This window comes from Crinia signifera, chromosome 2 (genome assembly GCF_055691185.1).
Source record: "Crinia signifera chromosome 2, ASM5569118v1, whole genome shotgun sequence".
Classification (NCBI taxonomy): domain Eukaryota; kingdom Metazoa; phylum Chordata; class Amphibia; order Anura; family Myobatrachidae; genus Crinia; species Crinia signifera.
The window spans coordinates 316672178-316694719 of record NC_139218.1 but is presented as its reverse complement, the minus strand read 5'-3'; the positions used below and the strand labels follow the sequence as shown (position 1 = coordinate 316694719).

The window sequence follows — 22542 nt, the reverse complement described above, 5'->3', positions numbered from 1 at the left end:
GTTAGTCAGCACATTGGGGTTTCCGTGTTTAAACTGACCATTACTTTCTCCACTCTATTTCTTATTGATGAGACTTGGATTTTTCTGGTGTTATCTGGCCATTTACCATAGGCACCGTGGCTCTTCTGCCTACTGCATAATACTGGGAATCTTCACAATGTACAGCAGGGGGTGGGAAGGAGCAAATCACTGCACCACATACCTCCTTTCTGGGCCTATATTTTTTGTTTCCATGTGGCCCAATTAGTTAGGTGTACATCATGTTGTAATGTTTGGTTTTAAGGACCTGTAATACAGTCTGCTACAGACAAGGCTCAGGAATTTGTCTTCCTTATATATAATATGCATAAGGCCTAGCAAGACTCAATGCAAGTGAGCATGCTGCACCGGACGCCCACTCAGTGCCCACCCTAGGCATTTTCTGTTTGTAGACGCCAGGCTGCAGATGGCAGGAAATTCAAACCCAAGAAGTGTAATTACAATATAGTATTTGGTCTTTAAAATTCTTAGACCTCCATTTGTGTCTGTGTCCTAATGAATGTGTGTCTACTGTTTTCTATTTCTGACTGTATTAAATGTCTGCTGCTCCCATGCCTTTTGTTTTGGAGTCTGCACATAATGTTGTGCTTGCCATATGTCAGATGTCAGTCACAGCTAAGCTTTGGGTGTATCCTCCTTGCAGAGAATGACGTCAGAGGTTGAGGAAGAAATCCGGCTTCTTAGTGGAGGGGTGTCTGAGCCGCTGGTCATTCAGGAGCTTCTGGAGAGATTGCGGGAACTTGAGGTGAGAGTGATGCTGCCTATATTTATACCAGAAGTTAAAAGTATGGTTTTCGGAATAATTTGGATTTAAGGGATACTCAACCTGTGTTTGTATATACACACATTTTCTATCTATCTATTAGATTCAAGGGAACCTATAGCTTTTAATAGATTAAATATAAATGTTGAGACAAACCAGCAAAAGTATCTCTAAAGGCAAACCTAAAAAATAGCATTTACTTATGTGGAAAAACTGTGCCTAAAATGTATAAGAGTGAAATTAAGATCAAAGAGTCCAACTTTGTGTTTGTTTGGCTTTTATTAGTAATGACGTGTGTGTACAATGGTTAATGTTGCAGTTGCTGCATTTGTCAGGTCATACAGACATGCAGTATATCAACAGGGATGTGTGTAAGCATCTACAATCAATTAAAGCAGTAAGGATGTCTCGATGGATGCATTTGTTATAATATAATATGCTATGTCTCTCAGTCCTGAATAAACAGAGGTCCGGATGCTCTTGGAGAAGGTCTCTAGAAAATCTCTTGATGCCCACTGTTATGTTATAGCAAACACACCAAACACATTACTAAAAAGATTCCCAGCATTAGCTTTATGTCTGTGTATTATTCACAAATATATCATGTTTAATTGAATAGGTTTACCTTGCAGACTCATGATGGTCACATGATTTCTGCTATTATGTAATCTTGCTTCAGAAAGGAATACAGGGGTGATGTATTAAGCCCGGTGAAGAGATAAAGTGGGAGGTGATAACGCACCAGCTAATCAACTCCTAATTGTCATTTTTAAATATATCTGATTGTAGTTCCAATCTTTTTCTGTTTTCAATCCCGGGAATCGGGGTCATGCACAGTCTCATCCCAGGATTGGTCATTTTGGGGCCACATTCCAGGATCCCGCTGATCCTGGGATGGCCACCATCGCTGATTGGCTGGTGCGTTATCACCTTCCACTTTATCTCTTCACCAAGCTTAATACATCTGCCCCACATAGTCTAAAGGGGCCTACACACAGGGAGATGAACGATGCTACATCACTCTGAACACACAGATCGCACAGCACTGCACAGCGATGTGCCGCTCAGCGATCTATCAGAGCTAGTCTTCTCCATGACAACACTGGCCTTAACCCCAGCGATTTAACTAGATTTATCCAGCTTGCTGGATATTAATTGTCAGGGCATTAGCGACACGCGGAGCCGTGCATCGCTATGGCTATGCCTCTATACACAGAGTGATGTAGGGGCATTTTCTAAACGATCTAGTGAGGTCGCTAGAAAATGCCCAGGGATCACTACATGTGTAGGCCTCATTATATTATTATCATGGTTCCCAAAGTATAGGTGATAATGTTACAAGAAATGACCTCACCAACAAAACAAAGATAATACCTGATGTATGTAATTCTGCAATGTGCTTATTTTTAAATAAAAAATAAAATAAATGTTGAGATTCTCTATGTATGTCATTATAGACAGATGGTATTGGAAATCTAGGCATACCCAATAATGCAGTAGTAGGCCATCATTAACTAGAACCAAACATTAGCGCTATATTTGTATTCTAAGGCTTCATTGTTTACTGTTTGTGTTATTAAATTATCTTTGTATTATCAAAAACTTTTTAAATAGTTTCCTAAAAATTAAAAAAGGCTTCTCATGGTAGATTGAGTTTTTATGTTGTTTACGTACCTCTTCTCTGAAAAAGATAGAATTCACTAAACAAATACAATTATCTCACAACATATACACATTTCTATTTTTACTTGGCTTTCTGTATGTTCTAAATGTTTACTATTACATATTTCAGTCTGAAAACTCCACTCTTGCCCAAGCCAATGAAACCCAGCGGGAAACATATGAGCGATGCCTTGATGAGGTGAGTTGTTGTATGGCTTTTTCTTTCTTTCTCTTTTTTGTATGAAGGAAAGCTGCTCTTCTTTAAATAGTCATTGTCATAGGACAAGATGTATGTTGTATAGAATAATCTCTCACACCTGGTGCAGGATGCAGTAAAGCCGTAAGTGGGGAAAAATATTCAAACCGCCTTTTTCTTAGGTTTGATCGCTTTTCCCATACAAGCTCTAGAATACGATACGTATTCCAGGGCTCGGATGCTGTGGGCATCATCACTTATAGATGGCGTTAACCTCATAAACACTTTGGGCTTCTTTCTGTGTTATCCCCTGAGAGGTAACCAATCGGATCCCTCCGAGCACCCCGTTGGTGCGTTTCTTACTCAAAACATGTGTAGAATGATTTCCGTGTCCTAAACCTAGTAGTCCTGCTACAGCTCTTAACGTAAGAGCCATTTTTTGAGCTTTTCTTCATTCATACAGCATTAATAAATGCCGTTATGCTTGTGATGACTAGCGGGAGGCATTGCATACTAAATGCGATACTTGATGCATCCTGTAGTAGTATGAAGGTAGACAAAACTTAGGAGATATTTATTCTATTTCTTTGTTTAGCAAATGACTGATACACCTATTGCTCTGCATTGAAGTCCAGCACTGGGTTGCCTATAAAATGTGAGGGTCGATCTCTCAATGGGGTAAATTCAATGTGGGCGGCAAGCCCCTGACGGCGAGCTATACGGCGAGCAATGCCGATAGCTCGCCGTCAGAGTATTCAACGCTGTCCCCTTCACTCGCTGGTTCTTTTCAGCGTGGTGGAAACGGCGAGTGCGGCCATCAAAATGGCGGAGCTCGCCATTTAAGGGAATCAACGCCGCCCTCTGACAACAAGGATTTTGCGGAACATTGAATACTGTGATCTTCGCCGAAAACAAGCCATCCTCGCCGTACAAACCTACATAGAATACACCTCAATGAGAAGACTACACTGAAATAGCTCAGTACAGACAGCTGCGAGAATGCAAATATTTCACAGCCCACGGCTGGCTTCAATTATTGTGTCACCCATGTGGAATTTCAGAAATCTCGCTCGGTATTCAAATCCTGTAGATAAGACTTAAGAGCTGTGTGTCTAGTTATGTGTAATAAGTCTCTGGAGACGAGCACAAGGTTGTCTCATGACGTTATGTTAAAAGAACAGCTTAAATAAACTTAGGGATGTCGATTCTGAAATTTTCATGGTCTTAAGTTGCATGTGAAATCCGTTTTTCATAATGGTCATTATGTTCGAGTTTATCCTTCATTTCTAATTGGTTTAAAATGTACTGTATTCACATTTACTTTACAGTAATAAAAGATTTTAAGCATCCTAACTTCTAGTTTATATTGAAAACGAAGCTGGGAAGTGGTTTGTTTTATCACGGAGTATGATGTGTAGTTATTTTACTAAAAGATAATTCTTATAAATAAAGAAAAAATAAACGTATCCTATATCATTAAAGTTGAAATAGATCAAAAGCAAAATAAATAAAATTATATATTTTAACGGTAGTATTATGGCTACTGAAGGGTTAGTGAAAAGCACGTAGACAGAACATCTACATTTAGGGATTTGTGTGAAAAAAAAGATTTAACGGGATGTATTAAAATATTTTGACTTAGTAAATATAAATTAGATTATTATAAGACAGTTTCTTTGAATTTTTTTATTGCGATAAATGAAGAAATTATGATAAAGCATAGCATTGAACAATAGTTAAAATGTTTGCATACATTTTCTCACTATTTTTACTATGTAGTAAGTAAAGAAGTAAAATTGCACGTTCTACAATAAAAATGCTACTTACTGTATTTTCTGGCGTATAAGACTACTTTTTCCCCCTGAAAAACATGCCTCCAAGTGGGAGGGTCGTCTTATACGCCGGGTGCACTTATATAACAAACTCTATATTTTGAGTGGAAATGTTGGGGGGTCGTCTTATACGCCCAGTCGTCTTATAAGCCGGCAAATACGATACATACAGTCAATTGTTGGCATTATGTATTACATTTTCATTAAGTGAACATAATGCATGAGTCTATAATCGGTATGTTTACTTCGGTAAATTAAAGGTCTCGTAAGAACTTCTTTTATCAGACTGTTTCTCGATCTGTTGTTCCTTTCATTTAATGCTTTAATACTACTCCATTTTATAGGTTGCCAACCACGTTGTTCAGGCACTTTTGAATCAGAAGGTAAGAAAGGGATTTCACTGTCTCGTTGTCACCGCTTACTACAGTTACCCGACAAAATATTCACCATTGTTTATCTAGTTGGCATATTGTAAAATAAATGTGATCTGTAGAACGAATCCTTACAAGTATAATGAAAGGCTTTTACTGGGTAGTGTTTTACTAAGAATGGAAGTACAAATTGCTGGGCCCAAAAACTAAAGTAATAATTAGGCCAACCTTCGTGATTGCATAAGTCACAAACTTCAGGTTTCTATACACAATCTGTCTTGCCCCATACTACAGTTTATTAACATACAAATGTCTATCTTCATTAGATTCGTTTTTTCACTGTAGCCACAAATGATTGTTCCCTGAACAATTCTCAAGTTAAGTTATGGGGCACTTCTTTTTTAATTTTGGGTTATAGCAGTCGTAGCCAACTCCAGTCCTCGAGAGCTACCAACAGTTCACATTTTCCAGACAACCTGCTGCTGCACAGGTGCACTCACTAACACATTTTAAAAGACCCACAGGTGGAGCAAATAACTTCACTTGTGATTCTGTGAGGAGACCTGGAAAACATGCACTGTTGGTAGCTCTCGAGGACTGTAGTTGGTTACCCCAGGGTTATACGGTCCCCTAGGTAACTGAGGAACATAGTAAAAACATAAGTGTATTCTGGGACTTGTTTTAATGAGGAGTATACATATTTAATTTTTTTAACTTTTTTTTTTTCCGGGATAATGTTCTTTTTGGAAATTAATGTAGAGGCAGATATATTGCTTCTGACTGGCTGTGTAAACAAGTTGCTCCTCATCAAAAATACTTTGGTTGCATGACCTTGTGGGCCATTCCAGCGTTACATCATTTAATAATTACTGAACAACAGTCTTCATTTAAAAAATGTGATGGATTACAACAAATATCATATAGGGGAAATTTAATTGGCCTTATAATTTTTTTGTGTACAAAAAAAAAAAGGATTAGTTTTTTCCTCCGACCAAATTAATTAATACCGGTTTTTTTTTTTTTCTGGAGAAAACACATCGTATCCATGATAAGTCCACATGGATCTGTGTTGCTTTGGCTGCAAGCTTTTCGAAAACAGGCTAATTTTCGGTTTGTTTGCTTTTTGGAGCTTGCTGAGTCCCGAAAAAGTTTGCCACTTGTTTATTCAAGTTTGTTTGATTGCATTTTTGCATAAATGTGTAGAACTAATGTCCGCTTTCACTAAACCCCTTTTTCTGTCCATTTTACATTTTTGTACTTTTAAGGTTTTGTTGAGAAGTTGAATATGCAAAACGCCTGCTATTACTTTATCTGTTTACAGATACTAAGTTCACCCAAATCTGTTTAGTTTTCCATCTGTTTATTTGTTCTGCAACTTCAATTTTCCCATTTCCTTGAATTTCCCCATTTCGCAAACCGTGAAATGTCTTTTCTCGCCAGGATCTCCGGGAAGAATGTATTAAGTTGAAAAAAAGGGTTTTTGACCTTGAACGTCAGAACAGAGCATTAAATGACCTTTTTCACCAGAAGCTGCAGCGCTCCTCCGGATCATCCCCTGAGGTGAGAACTGTAACCATGGGAAACTGGTTACGTACAAGACACTCGGAGTGCTTCTCATGTCATGTACATGTGTGGCAATACAGCGCCTCTTCTAATGTCTCCTTTTTTTTATTTCCTTACTATGTATTCTAGCATTTTACATTTGGTTGACTGCCTTATTTCCCTGTCACCAAAATGTAGACACATTAATAGAACTTACTTTGGGTTTGAGGACACAATATATAATTCCATACAAGTGTAATTGATATATTTTGGTATCTGGGATTCATATTTACAACCAGAGTTTTCGGCAAAGTGTAGAGCTATATCAATTATGAAATGAAATTAATTAATTTATTTATTACCAGTTTCTTATGTAGCGCACACAGATTCCACAGCACTTTACAGAGTATACTTGAACATTCACATCAGTCCCTGCCCCAGTGGAGCTTACAATCTATATTACCTACCACTCATGTACATGCACACAGACATTCTAGGGTTAATTTTATTGGGAGCCAATTAGCCTACCAGTATATTTTTGGATTGTGGGAGGAAACCGGAGTACCCGGAGGAAACCCACGCAGGTACGGGGAGAATATACAAACTCCGCACAGTTAGAGCCATGGTAGAAATCAAACCCATTACCTCAGTGCTGTGAGGCAGTAATGCTAACCATTACACCATCCGTACTGCCTGTGTTTTTATACAATTAAGTCAGCTATTTTAATAATTAATAGATGCAAAAAAATCATTTTTAGCACCAACCGACACACACAAATGTACTCTAGTCCCCTCCTACATGTGGTCTATGGTGCATTAGTTCTCTTGCACTCGCTCTATTTAAGAGTTGACTAATGGCTTGTTAATGTTTCTTCTCATTCAGCTCCATCCACTGCAGGCTCTGTCCGACTCTCAAGGTGGTGATCTTGAAAGGGTTTCAGTCTCCCTACCACTAGGACAATGCGCCGTACAGAGAGAGGTAAGCAACAGAGGTGGACTATTCATTACATCTTTTTCCTCTGATCAAAGTAGAGCAGAGGTTCTCAAACTTGGTCCTCAGGACCCCACACAGTGCATGTTTTGCAGGTCTAACAGAATCACAAGTAAAATAATTAGCTCCACCTGTGGATCTTTTAAAATATGTCAATGAGTAATGAATGCGCCTGTGCACCTGCCGGGTGACCTGGAAAACGAGAATTGTGTGGGGTCCTGAGGGCTGAGATGAGAACCCTTGGAGTAGACTTTTAGGATGGAGTTACGTAAGTCACAGCTGAAGCATATATTGCTCAGTATGTACTATATTTCTGCAATGTCCAGGAGACTCATCAATATTGAAGAGTTAGCAGACTCCCGGGATAGTAGCTTAGCCTTATGGATCCCAAGTGAAGTTGGAAGTCTGGGGGCTTAATGCAAATGCATGCATATACAGGTAGTCTCCCGTATCTGGAGATCTCGTATCCGAAATTTTCCAAAAAACTTGTTTTTTTTTTAGAATATTTTGGATTTTATTTTTTTCCCCTGCCCCTTTTTTTAATACTTACCTAGTCCCCCGATGTCCACAGCGGCCTTTAGGAGCTTCTTCGGCGTCTTCAGCGGTCCCAGGAGCTCATTGCGCAGGCACGCCAGTGACATCACTGGCGCGCCTGCAAACTTGCGCAATGCACTCCTGGGACCGCTAAAGAAGACCCTGAAGGCTGCCGGGGACGTAGAGGATGCCGTGGGACCATCAGAAGACAAGGTAAGTATGTAAAAAAAAAAAAAATCATCCCAAAATCGTAAAAATCCCTTATCCGGAATGCTCGTGGTCCCGAGCATTTCGGATAAGGGATACTTAACCTGTACATGTATGTACAATCACAAAACATTTATTTCTATTTTCACAAGAATCCTTTTTGTATTAAGCAAATTCTTTTGTTAGGAAAATGACATCAGCTGATTGGTTGGTACTTATCTCTCTACTTTATTACTTCTCAAGGCTTAGTAGATCTGCCCATATACAGTATATTTAAGTATACAGAAATATAAACATATAGTTTGCACTTATGCAAAGTCTTTTACCTGTGAGTTACACGATTTCTGTAATAACAGTGGTTGTGATTTTGTTTGGTTTTACAGGAAAAACAGCGCTCTGGGCGAGCCCAGACATCATGTCGCCCATTGGATGCCATGTCTCCATTCCTCAGGAAAAAGGCTCAAATCTTGGAAGTCCTACGGAGGCTAGAGGCCACAGGATCTCAGTCTGGATCAACCTGCACTGCTCCACCAATGTTTCTTGGAGGGTTTTCATCAACTAGTGGGAATGGCTTGCGTGTTAGGCCAGAGCAAAACTTTGACTATGTGAATGGTGAGGGTCTGACTCCTCCAGACCATGGTGGGGATGAACCTTGGGCCTCCTGCCTACTTCTGGCCCAGAATGGCTGGGAGGAGTTGCTGAAGTGGAAGCCAATACAGCGGGAGCCACCAGCAGGTAGCCCTGGGGAGGGAGGAGGAGAACACCTTGGTTTTGGGGCAGGAGAGGACACACAACAGGCAGCACGCCAGGCTGAGGGTAGTTCTTCCTCTTCAGATGAGGATATTGGTGAACCACCTCTTCCCCCAAGTGAAATTAGGCAGCATTTGCCATTAACAGACTTAACAAAGGGCTTGGCACCTTGTATGTGCTCCCGTGGAGCAGGTGATAAAAGGGGCCCTATTGAGGGCCATTCTGACGGAACTGGTTTCAGTAGGGGACACATTGGACATCTACACTCTTTAACCTGTTATAATAGAAATCTTCATGATATGGTAGAAAGTCAGCATATTCCAGTGACTCCACCAGCAGAAACTGAGAGAGCAGACTCTGTGTCTTGTTCTCCAGGGAAACAATTGGTTTCAGAAAGTGGCTCTGATGCCCCTGCCTCTCCTTGTCCTCCTTCTCCCACTGGCTCTGCCAGCCTACAAAGAGATACAAGTGGATCAACCCACAAGAATGCAGCTCATGAGCTGCAAGATGATTATTCTCAGTCTTCATTAGTGGTTTCTAATCCCTCCTGTCCTGACGCACATGATGCACTTATTCCTTCCGCTGAGCCACGGACACCTCAAATACCATCTCCAGCTAAATTTCTCAAGTTTTTGAAGATGCCAAGCTCAGGAGATAAGTTACAGAGTCCAAATTCTCTGAGGCTCAGCCCTCAGCTCACTCAAACTTCCAAAATTCCTTGTCGGAGCAATAATTATGAAGTATTTCCCTCTCCACGTCTCGGCAGGAAAGCAGCTGAGGAGTTACCTGGTCCAGAAGCAGATACTACTCCACCATCGCCTTCTGAATTAATACATTCTGACACCAATAGGCAAGGACAAATCGAAAGGTCTAACAACAACCTAATAATAAGACCCGGAGTACAGTGTTTTACCAAAAAGTCACATGACTATGAAAATATCCCCGCTAAAAATTCAGAGCTTCCCACTTGCAGCCAAACTGTTGATGATTTGGAGGAATCTCCCAAACTGGTTGGGGCAGTGTGCCCATCTAGCTGTTCCCCTGCAATATATGTTCATTCCCAAATAAATTGTTCTGAAGATCATCACAGTCACATAAATACACCTTTCATTAGAAAGCATGTAACTTCCAGAAAACCTTTAGAGTCTACCGGGCATATCCCATTTAAAGAAAGAATAGTAAAGATAAGGAGCTCAGACAACCATCATACTGAGATCATGGCTGCAGGGACTGAAAATATTAAAGTGCTAACCGATGGCCCATCTATGAAAAGATCCCTGGGGGTGAGTAGTTTAAGGACTCCTGAGCCTGGGTCTACAGAAAGTTATCCTCCAAGATATCATGGCCAAAAATCTGACTCTGCTAGGACTCGGCAGACTACCTCAAACTGTCCACCAGGCTCTCCACATGGTCCACGAAATCCATCTCGAGCTCCAACAGTCCCTAGCAAATCTCCACGTAGCCCTCATGGCAGCCCAACAAAACTACCTGCCAAGTCTCCAAGTAAGGCAACTGCAAAACCTCTTGTATCAAGACCCCTAAGTGAAGAGCTGAGACCAAGTCCCCGTCAACCCATGCTGTCTGAGGACAAACAGAGAATACAATCTGCTGGCGCAGGAAAGAAAAATAGCACATGTCAAGAGTATGCATGTCCTCGTAGTGCAGGCCCACCAGGAACAGAAAGTCTTCCACTGAGTGTTCTGCACTCTGCCATTGAAGAAAAGGTGATGAAGGGCATTAAAGAGAACATGTTAAGGTTGCAGGAACAACATCGTACACCTGCTCCTGATCCAAAGCAACGCAATTCCAGTGGTATTGCAAGCTGGTTTGGCTTAAAGAAAAGTAAACTTCCTGCTCTTAGCCGTAGGCCTGAGACTGGACGAGCGAAAGAAGAGAAGAGAGAGAGAGCAGCAAGTGGCTCCCCTCGGACTAGGGATGGAAAAGGGGAGAGCCTGAACATTTCAATGTTGATGGAAAAAGCAGAAGATTTACGGAAAGCTCTTCAAGAGGAAAGGGCCTATATCAATGGTCTCTCCCATGACAAGAGTCGCATAGCTGTGTCTGTAGATCAGACGCTGACTGGAAGACCCATGACTGCTGACAACTTTATGCAACAGCTCTTGAATCGGTGAGTGCTGACAGCTCGCACAGATATTAACATATTTTTTCTCAACAAAGATACAGTTATAATAGAGTGTGAATTATGAAAGTGACTCTACTCAGGAAGGCACAATTACCTAATTATTTACACTTAATTATATAGATGTTTTGTACTAAAGTTAACTAGCAATTTAATTATGTATACTTCTGATGTACATTAATTTAGTAAGTGTGACTAAAGGGGCGTTTTGTGCCCCTTTTCTAAGCAATCCCGTGTGTCGCAACACCTGTAGGGGAAGACAGTGCTTGCCATGTCTTTCCTGCTAAGTTCACGGGGCTTTTCCTATAAACAATAGGCAAAGCCCTGCTCTGCACAGATCGCTCAGCACACATCTCGGTGTGCATCGCGGGTGTACCCCTATGTGTGATGAGCGATCGTGATTTAGCCTGTCATTTAGCACAGGCTCCCCTATCACCCTGTGTGTACAGGGCTTAAGTAACACGGTAGACCTCAATAGTAAATGTCTTAACAATATCTTAATAAGGTTTCCCCTGTAAAGTAGAATTTAGAATTAAATCTAAATGATTATAGATAAAACAAAAAAAATCTCTGTTCCGTGTGCCAACTCTATTTTTGTATTTTCTCTTTCTGTTTGCATTTACATACCATAACTTCAATAAATATTGAAATATTTTTAAGATATAATGAGGGGATTCAATATTGATTACCTTTATTTATATGGCGCCATAAGGTTTCCGCAGCACCTAACAATACATAAATAAACAAATAACGGATTTTGGGGATTTAGTTTCACCTGCCTATGGGCAAATTGAATGGTTACAAGAAAATTTGGTGGCTAATTGTGTACCACCCATAATCTCTATATCTGTATCCTGCATGTTTCTACAAAGTTAGATGCCTTAAACATTGCAATAGTGAGGAAGAGTAGATTCTCAAAATGTCCAAAATAGGATCATGTAACCCTAGTTTGTTATTTTTTGAAGATTTTGCCCATGTACATTTGTGGGATTATCATGGACTCTAAAAGTATATGAATTAATGCGTTATTGAGGAACTAAGCCAGTGGTTCCCAAACTGTGCGCCTAGGCTCCCTGGGGTGCCTTGGGACACCTGCAGGGGTGCCTCGGGTTGGTCATCCAGGACCAATTCAAATTATTTATGATCAATTATTTCTGGACAAAACCAGTGCTGGTGGCTGCCAATCATAAAATGTCGACAATCAGAGCCAAATCCTGCCCTTATAACTGAACATAAGAAGCACATATAAACACAACCTACTAAATTTGATATATATTTTTTGGGGCCTAGGGGTGCCGTGGAAAAATTCTGATACTCTAGGGTGCCGTGATTATAAAGAGATTGGGAACCCCTGAACTAAGCCAAACATGGTCTTTTTGGAAGACTTGAACATTGCTTCGGAGCCTTGACCTGGTATATGCTTCACCATGTTTTCCTCTGTACAATTTAGCAAAAGCAAATGTTAGAATAAAATATTGTGTCAGCTGCCTCTAGCTGCATATTAATGTGTAGGATCGATCCAAAAAATGGAGTGATGCCTTATGGATTCCATTTTCATACCAGCAAGATCATGAACTTTTTCAAAGTTGCAGCATACTGCCTGTGGTGGGTCCATCTGTTTTCACCACTGCAATGATGCATGTTTGATCATTTAAATTGAGGAACTGAAATTTTGTGGGGTTACTTTGGCACACCTAAAGGAGTCATAGGGACCCCCCAGCACCATGATATACATGTATAAAAGGAGGACCACTAAATTAGGAGATATTGATCTAAATATCAACAGTGCATCTTAAATCCAATGTAATTCCCTAATCCTCAATTCCAGGGTGGATGGAAAAGATCCTCCTTTAGAAGGGCGTCTAGAAGGGAAGGCACCACCTCTGCGGGACTTCCCTAGGTTATCACCGGAGAACAAGGAGGCACGTCCATTTCGTTCCCCAAGGAATGGGATGGTCATGCAGCATGTGCAGCGCTGTGAGCAGAAGAGTATGGATCAGGTAAGTACATGAATTAGAAAATGTTTTTACATTTTTAAGAGTACCAATGCTGATGCCGTACTGATTGCTAAACTTTTCCCTTTCTCCCAACAGAACAGAGAAGTGGTACTTCCGTCTGATGAACGGATTTCTGAATCGATTACTTCCCAGCACTTTGCAGGTACCTTTTTTTTTTCTTTTTTTTTTCTTTTTTTTATACTTTGCAAATACCACAGTCCACAGAATAATATGTATAACAATTGTACCTTCCCTGGATCCTAGGATTCCATTTGTTTTAATTAAATATGCAAGTCCAAAGTCCATTTGAGGAGAAAAATATTTCTAGCATATGCTGTACATTCATACATGATAGACTACAAACGCCTTCAGACATAAAAACCCTAGTTTAGGCTTTTTGTGCTTTTAAAGACATACAAAAAATGCTTTTCTGATGGACATGAAGAAGCCATTGCCTTGCCTGAAGAACTTTCTTTGGTTTAGTGGTTTACCTTTTAATTTGTGTTTGTATCACTGTTCTGTTTATTTTTTGTTTACCCTTATGGTTTATATCTGAATGTTTAGATTTTATTGTTTAGCAGTAATTTATCATAGCTGTAGAAAGCTATGACAAAAATGAGTAATGAATTGTTTAGGCTATGGGCTTCAGTGGCCTCTAAAGTTTTTCCTTCATTGGGTTGATGGGTTGAATCTTTCTTCAGTCTTCCTATATTTATAGATTTTTTTGTGATTTATGATGTATGCTCTATATGCCTTTATTAATAACATTTCTCTCTCTCTTTTTTTTTTTTTTCTACGTTCATTTTTATTCTATTACCCCTCTCCCACAGCTTGTGACTCGCTCACTCGAACTCTGGACAGTGGCATTGGGACATTTCCTCCACCGGATTACTGTGGAGGGACTCCAAACAAAAGCACCCCAAAGTTAAAACCTAAGCTGGACTCCCCATCTGTCCTTCCTGTAGGAAGGTTTTCTGCTTTTCCCAAAGTACCCAGAAGAGCACGGACTTTGGAGAGGGACATGAGAGGTGTGGAAGAGATGTTGCAGTCTGGACAGCACCAGAGCGTTCCAGCATTCCACGCACTGTTGGAGCCAGAACCTACTATAGGTCATCGAGTGTATAGAGAAGGTATAAGTTCTAAAGCTTCTGAATGTAGTTGGAGCTATTGACTGTACAATTGACAGAAGTGGTAATAGAAGTGTAGCTTTCTCAGAATAGGAGCAGAGTTTTAGTACCATAACAGTTGAGTAGATCTAGTTAACATTAAAGGTAAATATAGAAAGTCAGTAATAGTAATGCCCATCTCTAACCTTTTTAAAAGAATAGGCAGTAATATATTGGTATCTGTTCTATTTAAACCATCAACATAATCTGCAATATTTTGTTGACAGCCTGTTTTGTTTCTTATGCAGATTCCAATAGGGATCGTAGTCTGCCCCAACAAGGCAAAAACTGGACCTTTCCCAATGCCAAGGTCAGCACGGGCTCTACAGAGAACTTCAGGTCCAGAGCACATGAGCTGGTAGAGGTATGGTATCTGTTAACTGCTTTACCATGTTAAACAGAAACATATTTAATATTATGGATTGTCCTCCTACATCTAGAAGAGAAACAACAAAGAGGTGTGGTGGAGCGCTTAAAAGTTAATTTAACAAGAATCAATTGGGTAGTACAACGATAAAAATATATTTTTAATTTTATATTAAAAAATTATATAAGAACACACTATATAGCAGCAAGTGACTGTCACTTTAAATAAAAAATAAAAGTACAAATACTTATAGTAATATAATACCACTTGAAAGAGGACAAAGGAGGTTTATACTTATATGACGGAATCCCAATTAGTGAACAGGTGAGGTCCCTGGTAGGTGTCCAAATTGCAGACTGTGTTTTTAAGGGAGTCCGTAAACCATGCGGGATTTAGTTTCGCTGGAGGAACAATAGCTGGTCCCAGTCGAGATAGTATCCTCACGTTTTTTTGCGACACTTGTATCCAATTTTTTGAGCAGGTGGTGGTGTCCCAAATACAGCAGTTGTATGTGCAGTTGATTTAGTTGGACAAAGGCAGGAACCAAATGGGAGCCGGCTGGGATAGTGAATGGGAAACTCCTTTAAATCCTCTAAAAGTCCAATGAATAAGGTCAGCAGGTGCTTCCTTAGGAGGCACTGCAACATGTCAAATGATTATTGTTATTAGTAATACATTTTATTAAGATTACAGTCTGAATCAGCGCTGTCTTTATTCCCTTTTTTGCCTAGTATTTACCCTGCATAGAAACAAAATAACTCACACAAATCTAACACTCTCTACATGTTACATCTGCCCCACCTGCAGTGCACATGGTTTTGCCCATTTTGAGAACAAAGTACTGTGTACTGTGCAACATGTACTAAGGGCCCTTGTCTTCAGACAGTACCTAACGTGTCCATACACGATGCGCACCGTGCATTTTGAATACAATGCGATCTAGTTCAAAAAGTATGTGCAGCACATACTTTTTGTGATGTGCGCGGGGGCGTGCATCGTATCACATCCGATAATTGTACTGTGTATGGGCACCTTTAGCTCTATACATGGCAGATTGTACAATCTGTGGCCTTGTTATTGCTTTTCCTGTGCAGCACAAGTATCGTATTTACATTGGTGCATATTTGTTTTACAGTTTATGGATTCACTTAGTAGCAATAGTGAGATTTTCACTGTAATTTTGATCACCTTGTTAGAAATATTGGGCCTTATTCTAGTTCACTCTTTCTGACAAAATCCTTCTTAGATGGACAAAACCATGTGCACTGCAGGGGGGCAGATGGTAAATGTGCAGAGAGAATTAGATTTGAGTGAGTTATTTTGATTCTGTGAAGGGAAAATACTGACTGCTTTATTTTTACACTGCAATATAGATCTCACTTTGCAGTAAAACCTAACTCTTTTTGCACAAGTTACATCTGCCCCACCTGCAGTGCACATGGTTTTGTCCATCTAAGAAGGATTTTGTCAGAAAGAGTGAGCTAGAATAAGGCCCATTGTGACAAATCATCTTATCTATGTTACTAAGTGAGACAAAGAGGGAAGAGCGATCTATATGCTGAACTGGGCCAGATCCCAGTCTTGTAATGTAAATGCAGAAATATTAACGCTCCAGTTTACCTTGAGGAAATAAGAGCGTGTTCTGTCACCTCAGAGAACATCCATGTCATCCTTATTTTTTATTCAGGGGATTCGTTTATTTTTATTGTTGTATTATTTTTACCAAACCTTTCCCAGAATAAAAGGGTTACATTTGTTTAAATATAATTTGAAATGGCGCGTCCTCATTCACTGTCGTTCAAGTAACGGCAAATAGGTCCTCTCGGTCCGCCTACTCAGCCATGCCAAGCACTTCCAGTGGACGTCTTCTTATTTGCGTAGATAAAACTGGAAGAATCTTTGCTAGATTGCACTGATCTATTTGAGGTGAGACATTTGTATATCTGTGTGCAAGGGAGTGTGAATCTGTGTACGTAGGGCTGCGATGCAATGACCACAGCTTTTTTTCATGCAAAATTGTAAAAAGTGCACCCCATGAATGGGTTGTCCGGGGGGGCACTATGAGCACCTCAGATGGGCAAATCCATGGAAGTGGGGCACTATATCTATGTGATATGTGATTGCTCCCCAACATACAGACAAAGTAGACTCCTTTTGCTCATTTATAGTAGCCTCCATTTCCCACTGCAGCCCAGTAAAGTTCTTGAAATGTACAGCATTAAAATGTGTTTATTTTATTTAATTACAACCCACGCGCTTCATACTTAACACTCCTTCTTGCCTTGTAGATCCCTACAGAAGGTGACAGGGATTGTGACATGTCTGGTTATCCACATCCCTCACTCTGTTTCCCGGGCAGCGTGAGCAGCCGTACCCCGAGCACTTCTGAAGTTGGAGATGAGGGTACAAGTGAAGCCAAATCTCGAGACAATGAACAGGGTCAGACTGGACTGGAGAACTCTGAATCCCTGAGTGATTCATTATATGACAGCCTGTCGTCCTGTGGAAGCCAGGGCTAATAGAACATTCCTACATCCCCTTAATGTTTCATGCTACCGGACACCCTTATCAACTCTGCAGAAGTAGATGGACAGTGCCGGTTGCTTGTGGGTGCTATTCTATGTGGAGTCCTTGTCCTTTCCATGACCTTGTTGGTTACTCCTCTAGAATGACCTTGACCTCTTCACTTGAGCCTCAAAAAATCCCAAGTATTAGCAACATAGTAGTCCTGATGCCTATGACTGGACAGGTAAAGGTCATCAAATACTGCAGAACCGTTGCCTCATTCTCTGCCTCATTCTCTCCCGGGCTGTGGAGGGTCCTAAACTTGCTCTTCCTCAAAGTTGCTACCCTTTATAGATTGCAATTGTTCTTATATTTTTGTTTTATTTGTCTTTTATGGGCTACCCCTTTACTATGCATCTATACCACCAGCGATTTAATGTCCTTCACAGCAGGAACATTGGTGAGGGGGAACTCACAGGTTACACAAATACCTCACATCCCTGTCTCACTGATCAATATTCTAGCAATGTGTTAATGCACTGATCCAGAAGCAGAATACCAACTGTTATATCTTTTCCTTTTTATCAGGGATAAAGTTTTTTTTGTGGGAAAAAGTCCATTTATTTCACCTGCATATCTGGAAGTCTTTGTGATAAGGGAGTATTGACGAGTTTGACTAGATGTGACCTTTCCATTTGTGGCCCCTTGATGTATTTTTTTCCCTTTTTTTTACATTTTGGTTTATATTTGTGCTGTTTTATATAAATATATATATATTTTTATTTGTGTAAAATGTTTAGTTTTACTTTGTTTTCATGCGTTGTGGTGTTTTTTGTTTTTATTTCATTGCTCTTAAGATGGTGCTAACCAGGAAAAATAATCTTTAATGGGTTTCTCCCTCTATTTCCTTTTTTTATTATGTTTTTGTTTTTGTAATATTTTATACCGGTCTCTCATTTTTCTCTTATTTATATAAGTTATTGTGACTGTTTTTTTCTGCCTCACTTTCTTTTAAGCTAAAAATAAATAAAAAAAAACCTAAAACAATCCAGCATTTTTGTTGCGTCTATATGTTCTGTTACGTTTATATGATGATCTTTATGTTATTAAAATGAGTTTGTGGACCGGTCACTGCTCACAGTGGATACATCAATTGTGGGGAAAAGGGAATGGGGATATATCTGCACTGGCTAGTGCTATAGCACCCATATGGGCCCCAGGCGAGACAGTATGAATCTGTGGAACTCAATAGGGGTGCAGCCAAAGACTCTAAATAATACAAAATAGAAAAGACAGAGAAGAATGTCTCTTTTGTTGGCGCACAGAGGTAAGTGGATACAACCTTATTCCTAGGGATTTAGCCAATTAATTTGCTAGTTACTCATGACAACTTCAAATTGTTAGTTGCCAGGGCTTCCAAAAATATTCAACCAACCTGCCAGGGCCTTACTGACAGAATTTGCTGTGAATAGCATCACTGAGCCACCGCAGAAATAAGTGTCCGCATTATTCATTCATGGTGGTAGCAAGTATTGTAAATGGAAGTGTGGATAGCAGTGGTGTAACTATAGAGGGTGCAGGGGGAATGCAATATGGCCCTGGCATTTGGGGGGGGGGGGGGGGGGGGCCTAAGGCAATCCCCTGCACTCTCCCGAAGTTTTTTATGCAAATAGATCCTGTGACCCCATTCAGTGGTGCAATAAAAGAGCCAGCAGTGGTGGTTTCAGGAGACCCAGAGCTGGTGAGCAGTAGTCGAAGACCCAGTGCTGGCTAGAGGAGGGGACCCGCCACCACTCTGCAGAAGCAGGAATGAAGTGCGAGCGCTGCTCTGCAGGAGATGGGAACCAAGCACCGCTCTGCAGGAGATGGGGACCTAGCGCCGCTCTGCAGGAGTAGAGAACCCGGCACTGCTCTGCAGAAGATGGTAACCCAGCTCCACTCTGCAGGAGATGGAGACTCTGCACCTCTCTGCAGGAGCACGGAATCCAACAAAGCTTTGCAGGAGGTAGGGACCCGGAGTCGCTGTGCAGGAGCAGGAAACACGGCACCGTTCTGCAGAAGGAAGGGACTCGGTGAGAGCAGACCCGGAGTCGGTGAGTCGTAGCGGGAGACCCATCGCCGGTATTGTCGGAGGTACACAGCTCTGTATGTACTGTGGAGGAAGGGGCAAAGCGAGGTACACAGTCCCTGCATGTCACAACCCTTAAAAAACCCTGCTCTCCCTTTTCCCACTCCTCTCTTCTCCTCCCTCTCCTCTTCCCTCCTCTCCCCATCCACTCCCTTCTCTCTCACTCTCCCCCTCCGCTGTCTTCAGACCTCTTCCCCTCTGTTGCCTTCTCCCATGTCTTTCCCTCTTTCCACTACCTCTCTCTCATCCATCTTTCCCCCCTTTCTCACCCAACCTCTCTTTGTTTCTCTCCCCTGTTCTCTCTGTCCCTTTTTTTTTTCTCTCCACCCCCACCTCTTTCTTTACAAACTCTCTTTCTGACAGTCTCTTCTTGTCTCTCTCTTTCTCTCTTGCTGATACCCCCTCTCATTTTCCCTGTCTCTCCCTGACAGTCTTTCCCCTTTTTCTCTTCTGGCACCCTCTCACTCACTCTCTCCCAGACAACCTTTAACTCTCTCTTCCTGGCACTCTCTCTTTGTCTCATCTACCTCTCTCTTCCTGACACTCTTACTCTCTCTTTCTACCATCTTTTTTTCTCTCTCTCTCTCTCTCTTTCTCTCTCCCTGACAGACTCTTGCTCCCATCTTTCTCTATCCTTCCCTCTGTGAAATTCTATCTCTCATTCCTGCTCAAACCCTCCGCCCCCACAATGGTTGATTCCTATGACCCTACAATTCTAAGGGCCTTCGAACAGGGGTGGGTGGCAGTCAAACAATCAGAGCAGTGAGGCAGCATTCTCTACCTTACTCCCAGCCTGAAGCCATGCTGATTGGGAATTGGTTGGGCCAAGCAGCCATTAACTGCATTGAAGCATGTAGAGCAGGCATGTCCAAACTGTGGCCCTCCAGCTGTTGTAAAACTCTACATCCCGACATGCCTTGCCATAGGTTTAGCATCCCCTAATAGCAAACCTGTGGCAAGGCATCTTGGGACTTGTAGTTTCACAACAGCTGGAGGGAGGGCCATAGGTTGGACATGACTGATGTAGAGAGAGCAAGTGCAGGATCATAGCGGGAATGTTATCATTTTTTTTATGGTTTCCCATGGATGAGTTGATCGGGACCCCAGGGCCTACAATGCTGTGGAGATTACCCTGCTCTATGTAATTACTGTACAACTATTTCCCTGACTTTGCCGTAGGGTTATGATTTTATTGTAGATTATTAATAATCTAAAATTAATGTATTTATCATTTATAACAATACATTGTAAATGCACACATCTGTTTTTGGGAAAAAAATTATATTGTGAGGTAATAAGATGATAATGTTTATTCCTATTATTGCCTTTGCTTACTAGCACATGATTACCTTGCATTCATAGCACAGATGTGTGATTTATACAATGTTGTATATGCATTGCATTACCGTTATGCCATGACAGGTTACTACGCTGACTTACGCTGCTTTACGTATGGACCGAGGGGAGGGGGGGGGGGGGGGGGGTGGCACCAGTGGGACTGATGACCTGTTTGTGTCATTGTGAACCTGTCCTCCACCACACAGTGTCGCCATTACTGGCATTGTGAACTGAATGGCAGAACCATGATGATGCCAATTCAGCACGCATTGTGCCGTCATCCGCCTGGACTAAGTGGACTTCTGTGACCTAGTGACAGGAACCTTGCGCACACATATAACACAAAATTTTAAAGATAAAAAAAATTAATGTAAATTAACCTTATTGTAACCTTTGGCATACACGTAGCTATTTTTTTTTTTTACTTACATGCAAACCCCCTTTTCCCTGCTCTCTTTGACCATTGTAGTTTGGTCTGTGGCTGCCTGATCCCCGCTCCATGGCAGACCTCCATGGCATTGCTGTGGCTGCCTACATGGTTCCGTTTCTTCTCTGATGTTGCAGGAAGCCATTGGGCAGATGGATCTGTGTTTATATAAGCAGTTGCAGTATCCAATGAAGCAGGAGGAAGCATGTAAGCACATTCCCACCGCTTACTTTGGTAGTTGGCTGTAGCATGTCCTGGGGGACCCACCCTTTTTTTTCTTGTTTGATGTGCCCCAATCCTTGCATGTGACACATCAGGGACCATGTTGTTGCACACGTTTTGAAAAGCAATGACCAAAGGCACCAGTATTCGGCTGTGTACATTATGACTGTTTTTTTCAGAAGTTGCTATTGTGTTAACTCTCGCACACTTTTTATATTGCGACATTGGGGCTAATTCAGTTTGGTTTGCAAAAGCAAACTCCTTTAATGAACAAAACCATGTGCAGTGTAGGTGGGGCAGATGTAATGTGCAGAGAGAGAGAGATTTAGGTGGGGTGTGTTCAAACTGAAATCTAAATTGCAGTGTAAAAATAAAGCAGCCAATATTTACTCTGCACAGAAACAAAATAACTCACCCAAATGTAACTCTCTCTGCACGTTACATTTGCCCCACCTGCACTGCACATGGTTTTGTCCTTTTAAAGAAGGAGTTTGCTTTTGCAAACCAACCAGAATAACCCACATTGTCTCTACCCACGTGTCACAGTGGGAAAACTTGAGGCAGGCATGTGCAGGGCATCTAGGGTTACCACCTAGTCCCTTTAATTCCGGACACATATTAATTATACAGGTTCTGTGGCTTGCTGACTTCAAGACTCCACTTCACCTGATTTTAAACTGCCACAGAACCTGTGTAATTAACATGTGTCCGGAATTAAAGGGACTAGGTGGTAACCCTAAGGGCATCTAATAACTGAGGGAAAGTGCACTTAAGTAGGTGTTTTCACTCCTCTTAATCTGGCCCCTGTGTAGCAAATAGGTCACCCTCACCATCTTATTCAGCTGTCACAAGGCGCTCCCGCTGTGTTCTTGCTGTGCAAAGTGGAGGACGCATATCCCTCACAGCTCAGTCAAAGCTGTTATTTGTCTTATTTGCTGCATGGTGGGAAAGATGACTGTTAATAAATAGCAGTTTTCTAAAGCTTACATAGAATTTATATTGTACTGTCTTCTACTTTGGGTGATTTTTATCAAAGTGAGCTACAAACACTATTGGAATCAAACATACTGCATAATGTTATATTAGAAATATATTTTTTTCAAAAATGTTTTTGAGAATAATGGAACATAAAAATATAGCAAGTTGTGCTATAAAACCATTCCAGAGCAGTTATATTCTAAAAACCTAATTGCAAGGACCGTGATACAATTACAACCAATCCTAAGTATCCAATTCTTGTGGTTCACAGCAGTAAAACAGACTAGTGCATCTCGCATATAACATATTTCAATAATAAAAAATAAATGAAAGGATGAAAAAGAAAATATAAATAAAAGGTATTTGAACCCAAGTGAGCAGGTCATA

At 41.0% G+C, this 22542-nt stretch overlaps 1 protein-coding gene across 2 annotated transcripts in view; it reads left to right on the top strand.

The window, feature by feature from the left end:
- Window positions 1-18109, top strand: part of NCKAP5L (NCK associated protein 5 like) — an 87867-nt gene extending 69758 nt beyond the window's left edge. For both annotated transcript variants that reach the window (XM_083169046.1, XM_083169045.1), the window contains exons 3-13: window positions 683-784; window positions 2595-2663; window positions 4837-4875; window positions 6304-6423; window positions 7289-7384; window positions 8521-11015; window positions 12856-13027; window positions 13121-13187; window positions 13855-14154; window positions 14439-14554; window positions 16846-18109. In XM_083169046.1, the coding sequence (XP_083025172.1) occupies window positions 686-784; window positions 2595-2663; window positions 4837-4875; window positions 6304-6423; window positions 7289-7384; window positions 8521-11015; window positions 12856-13027; window positions 13121-13187; window positions 13855-14154; window positions 14439-14554; window positions 16846-17076 (3804 nt within the window). In that variant the 5' untranslated portion in view covers window positions 683-685 and the 3' untranslated portion in view covers window positions 17077-18109. The remainder of the gene's footprint in view (window positions 1-682; window positions 785-2594; window positions 2664-4836; window positions 4876-6303; window positions 6424-7288; window positions 7385-8520; window positions 11016-12855; window positions 13028-13120; window positions 13188-13854; window positions 14155-14438; window positions 14555-16845) is intronic.
- Window positions 18110-22542: the final 4433 nt, after the last annotated feature.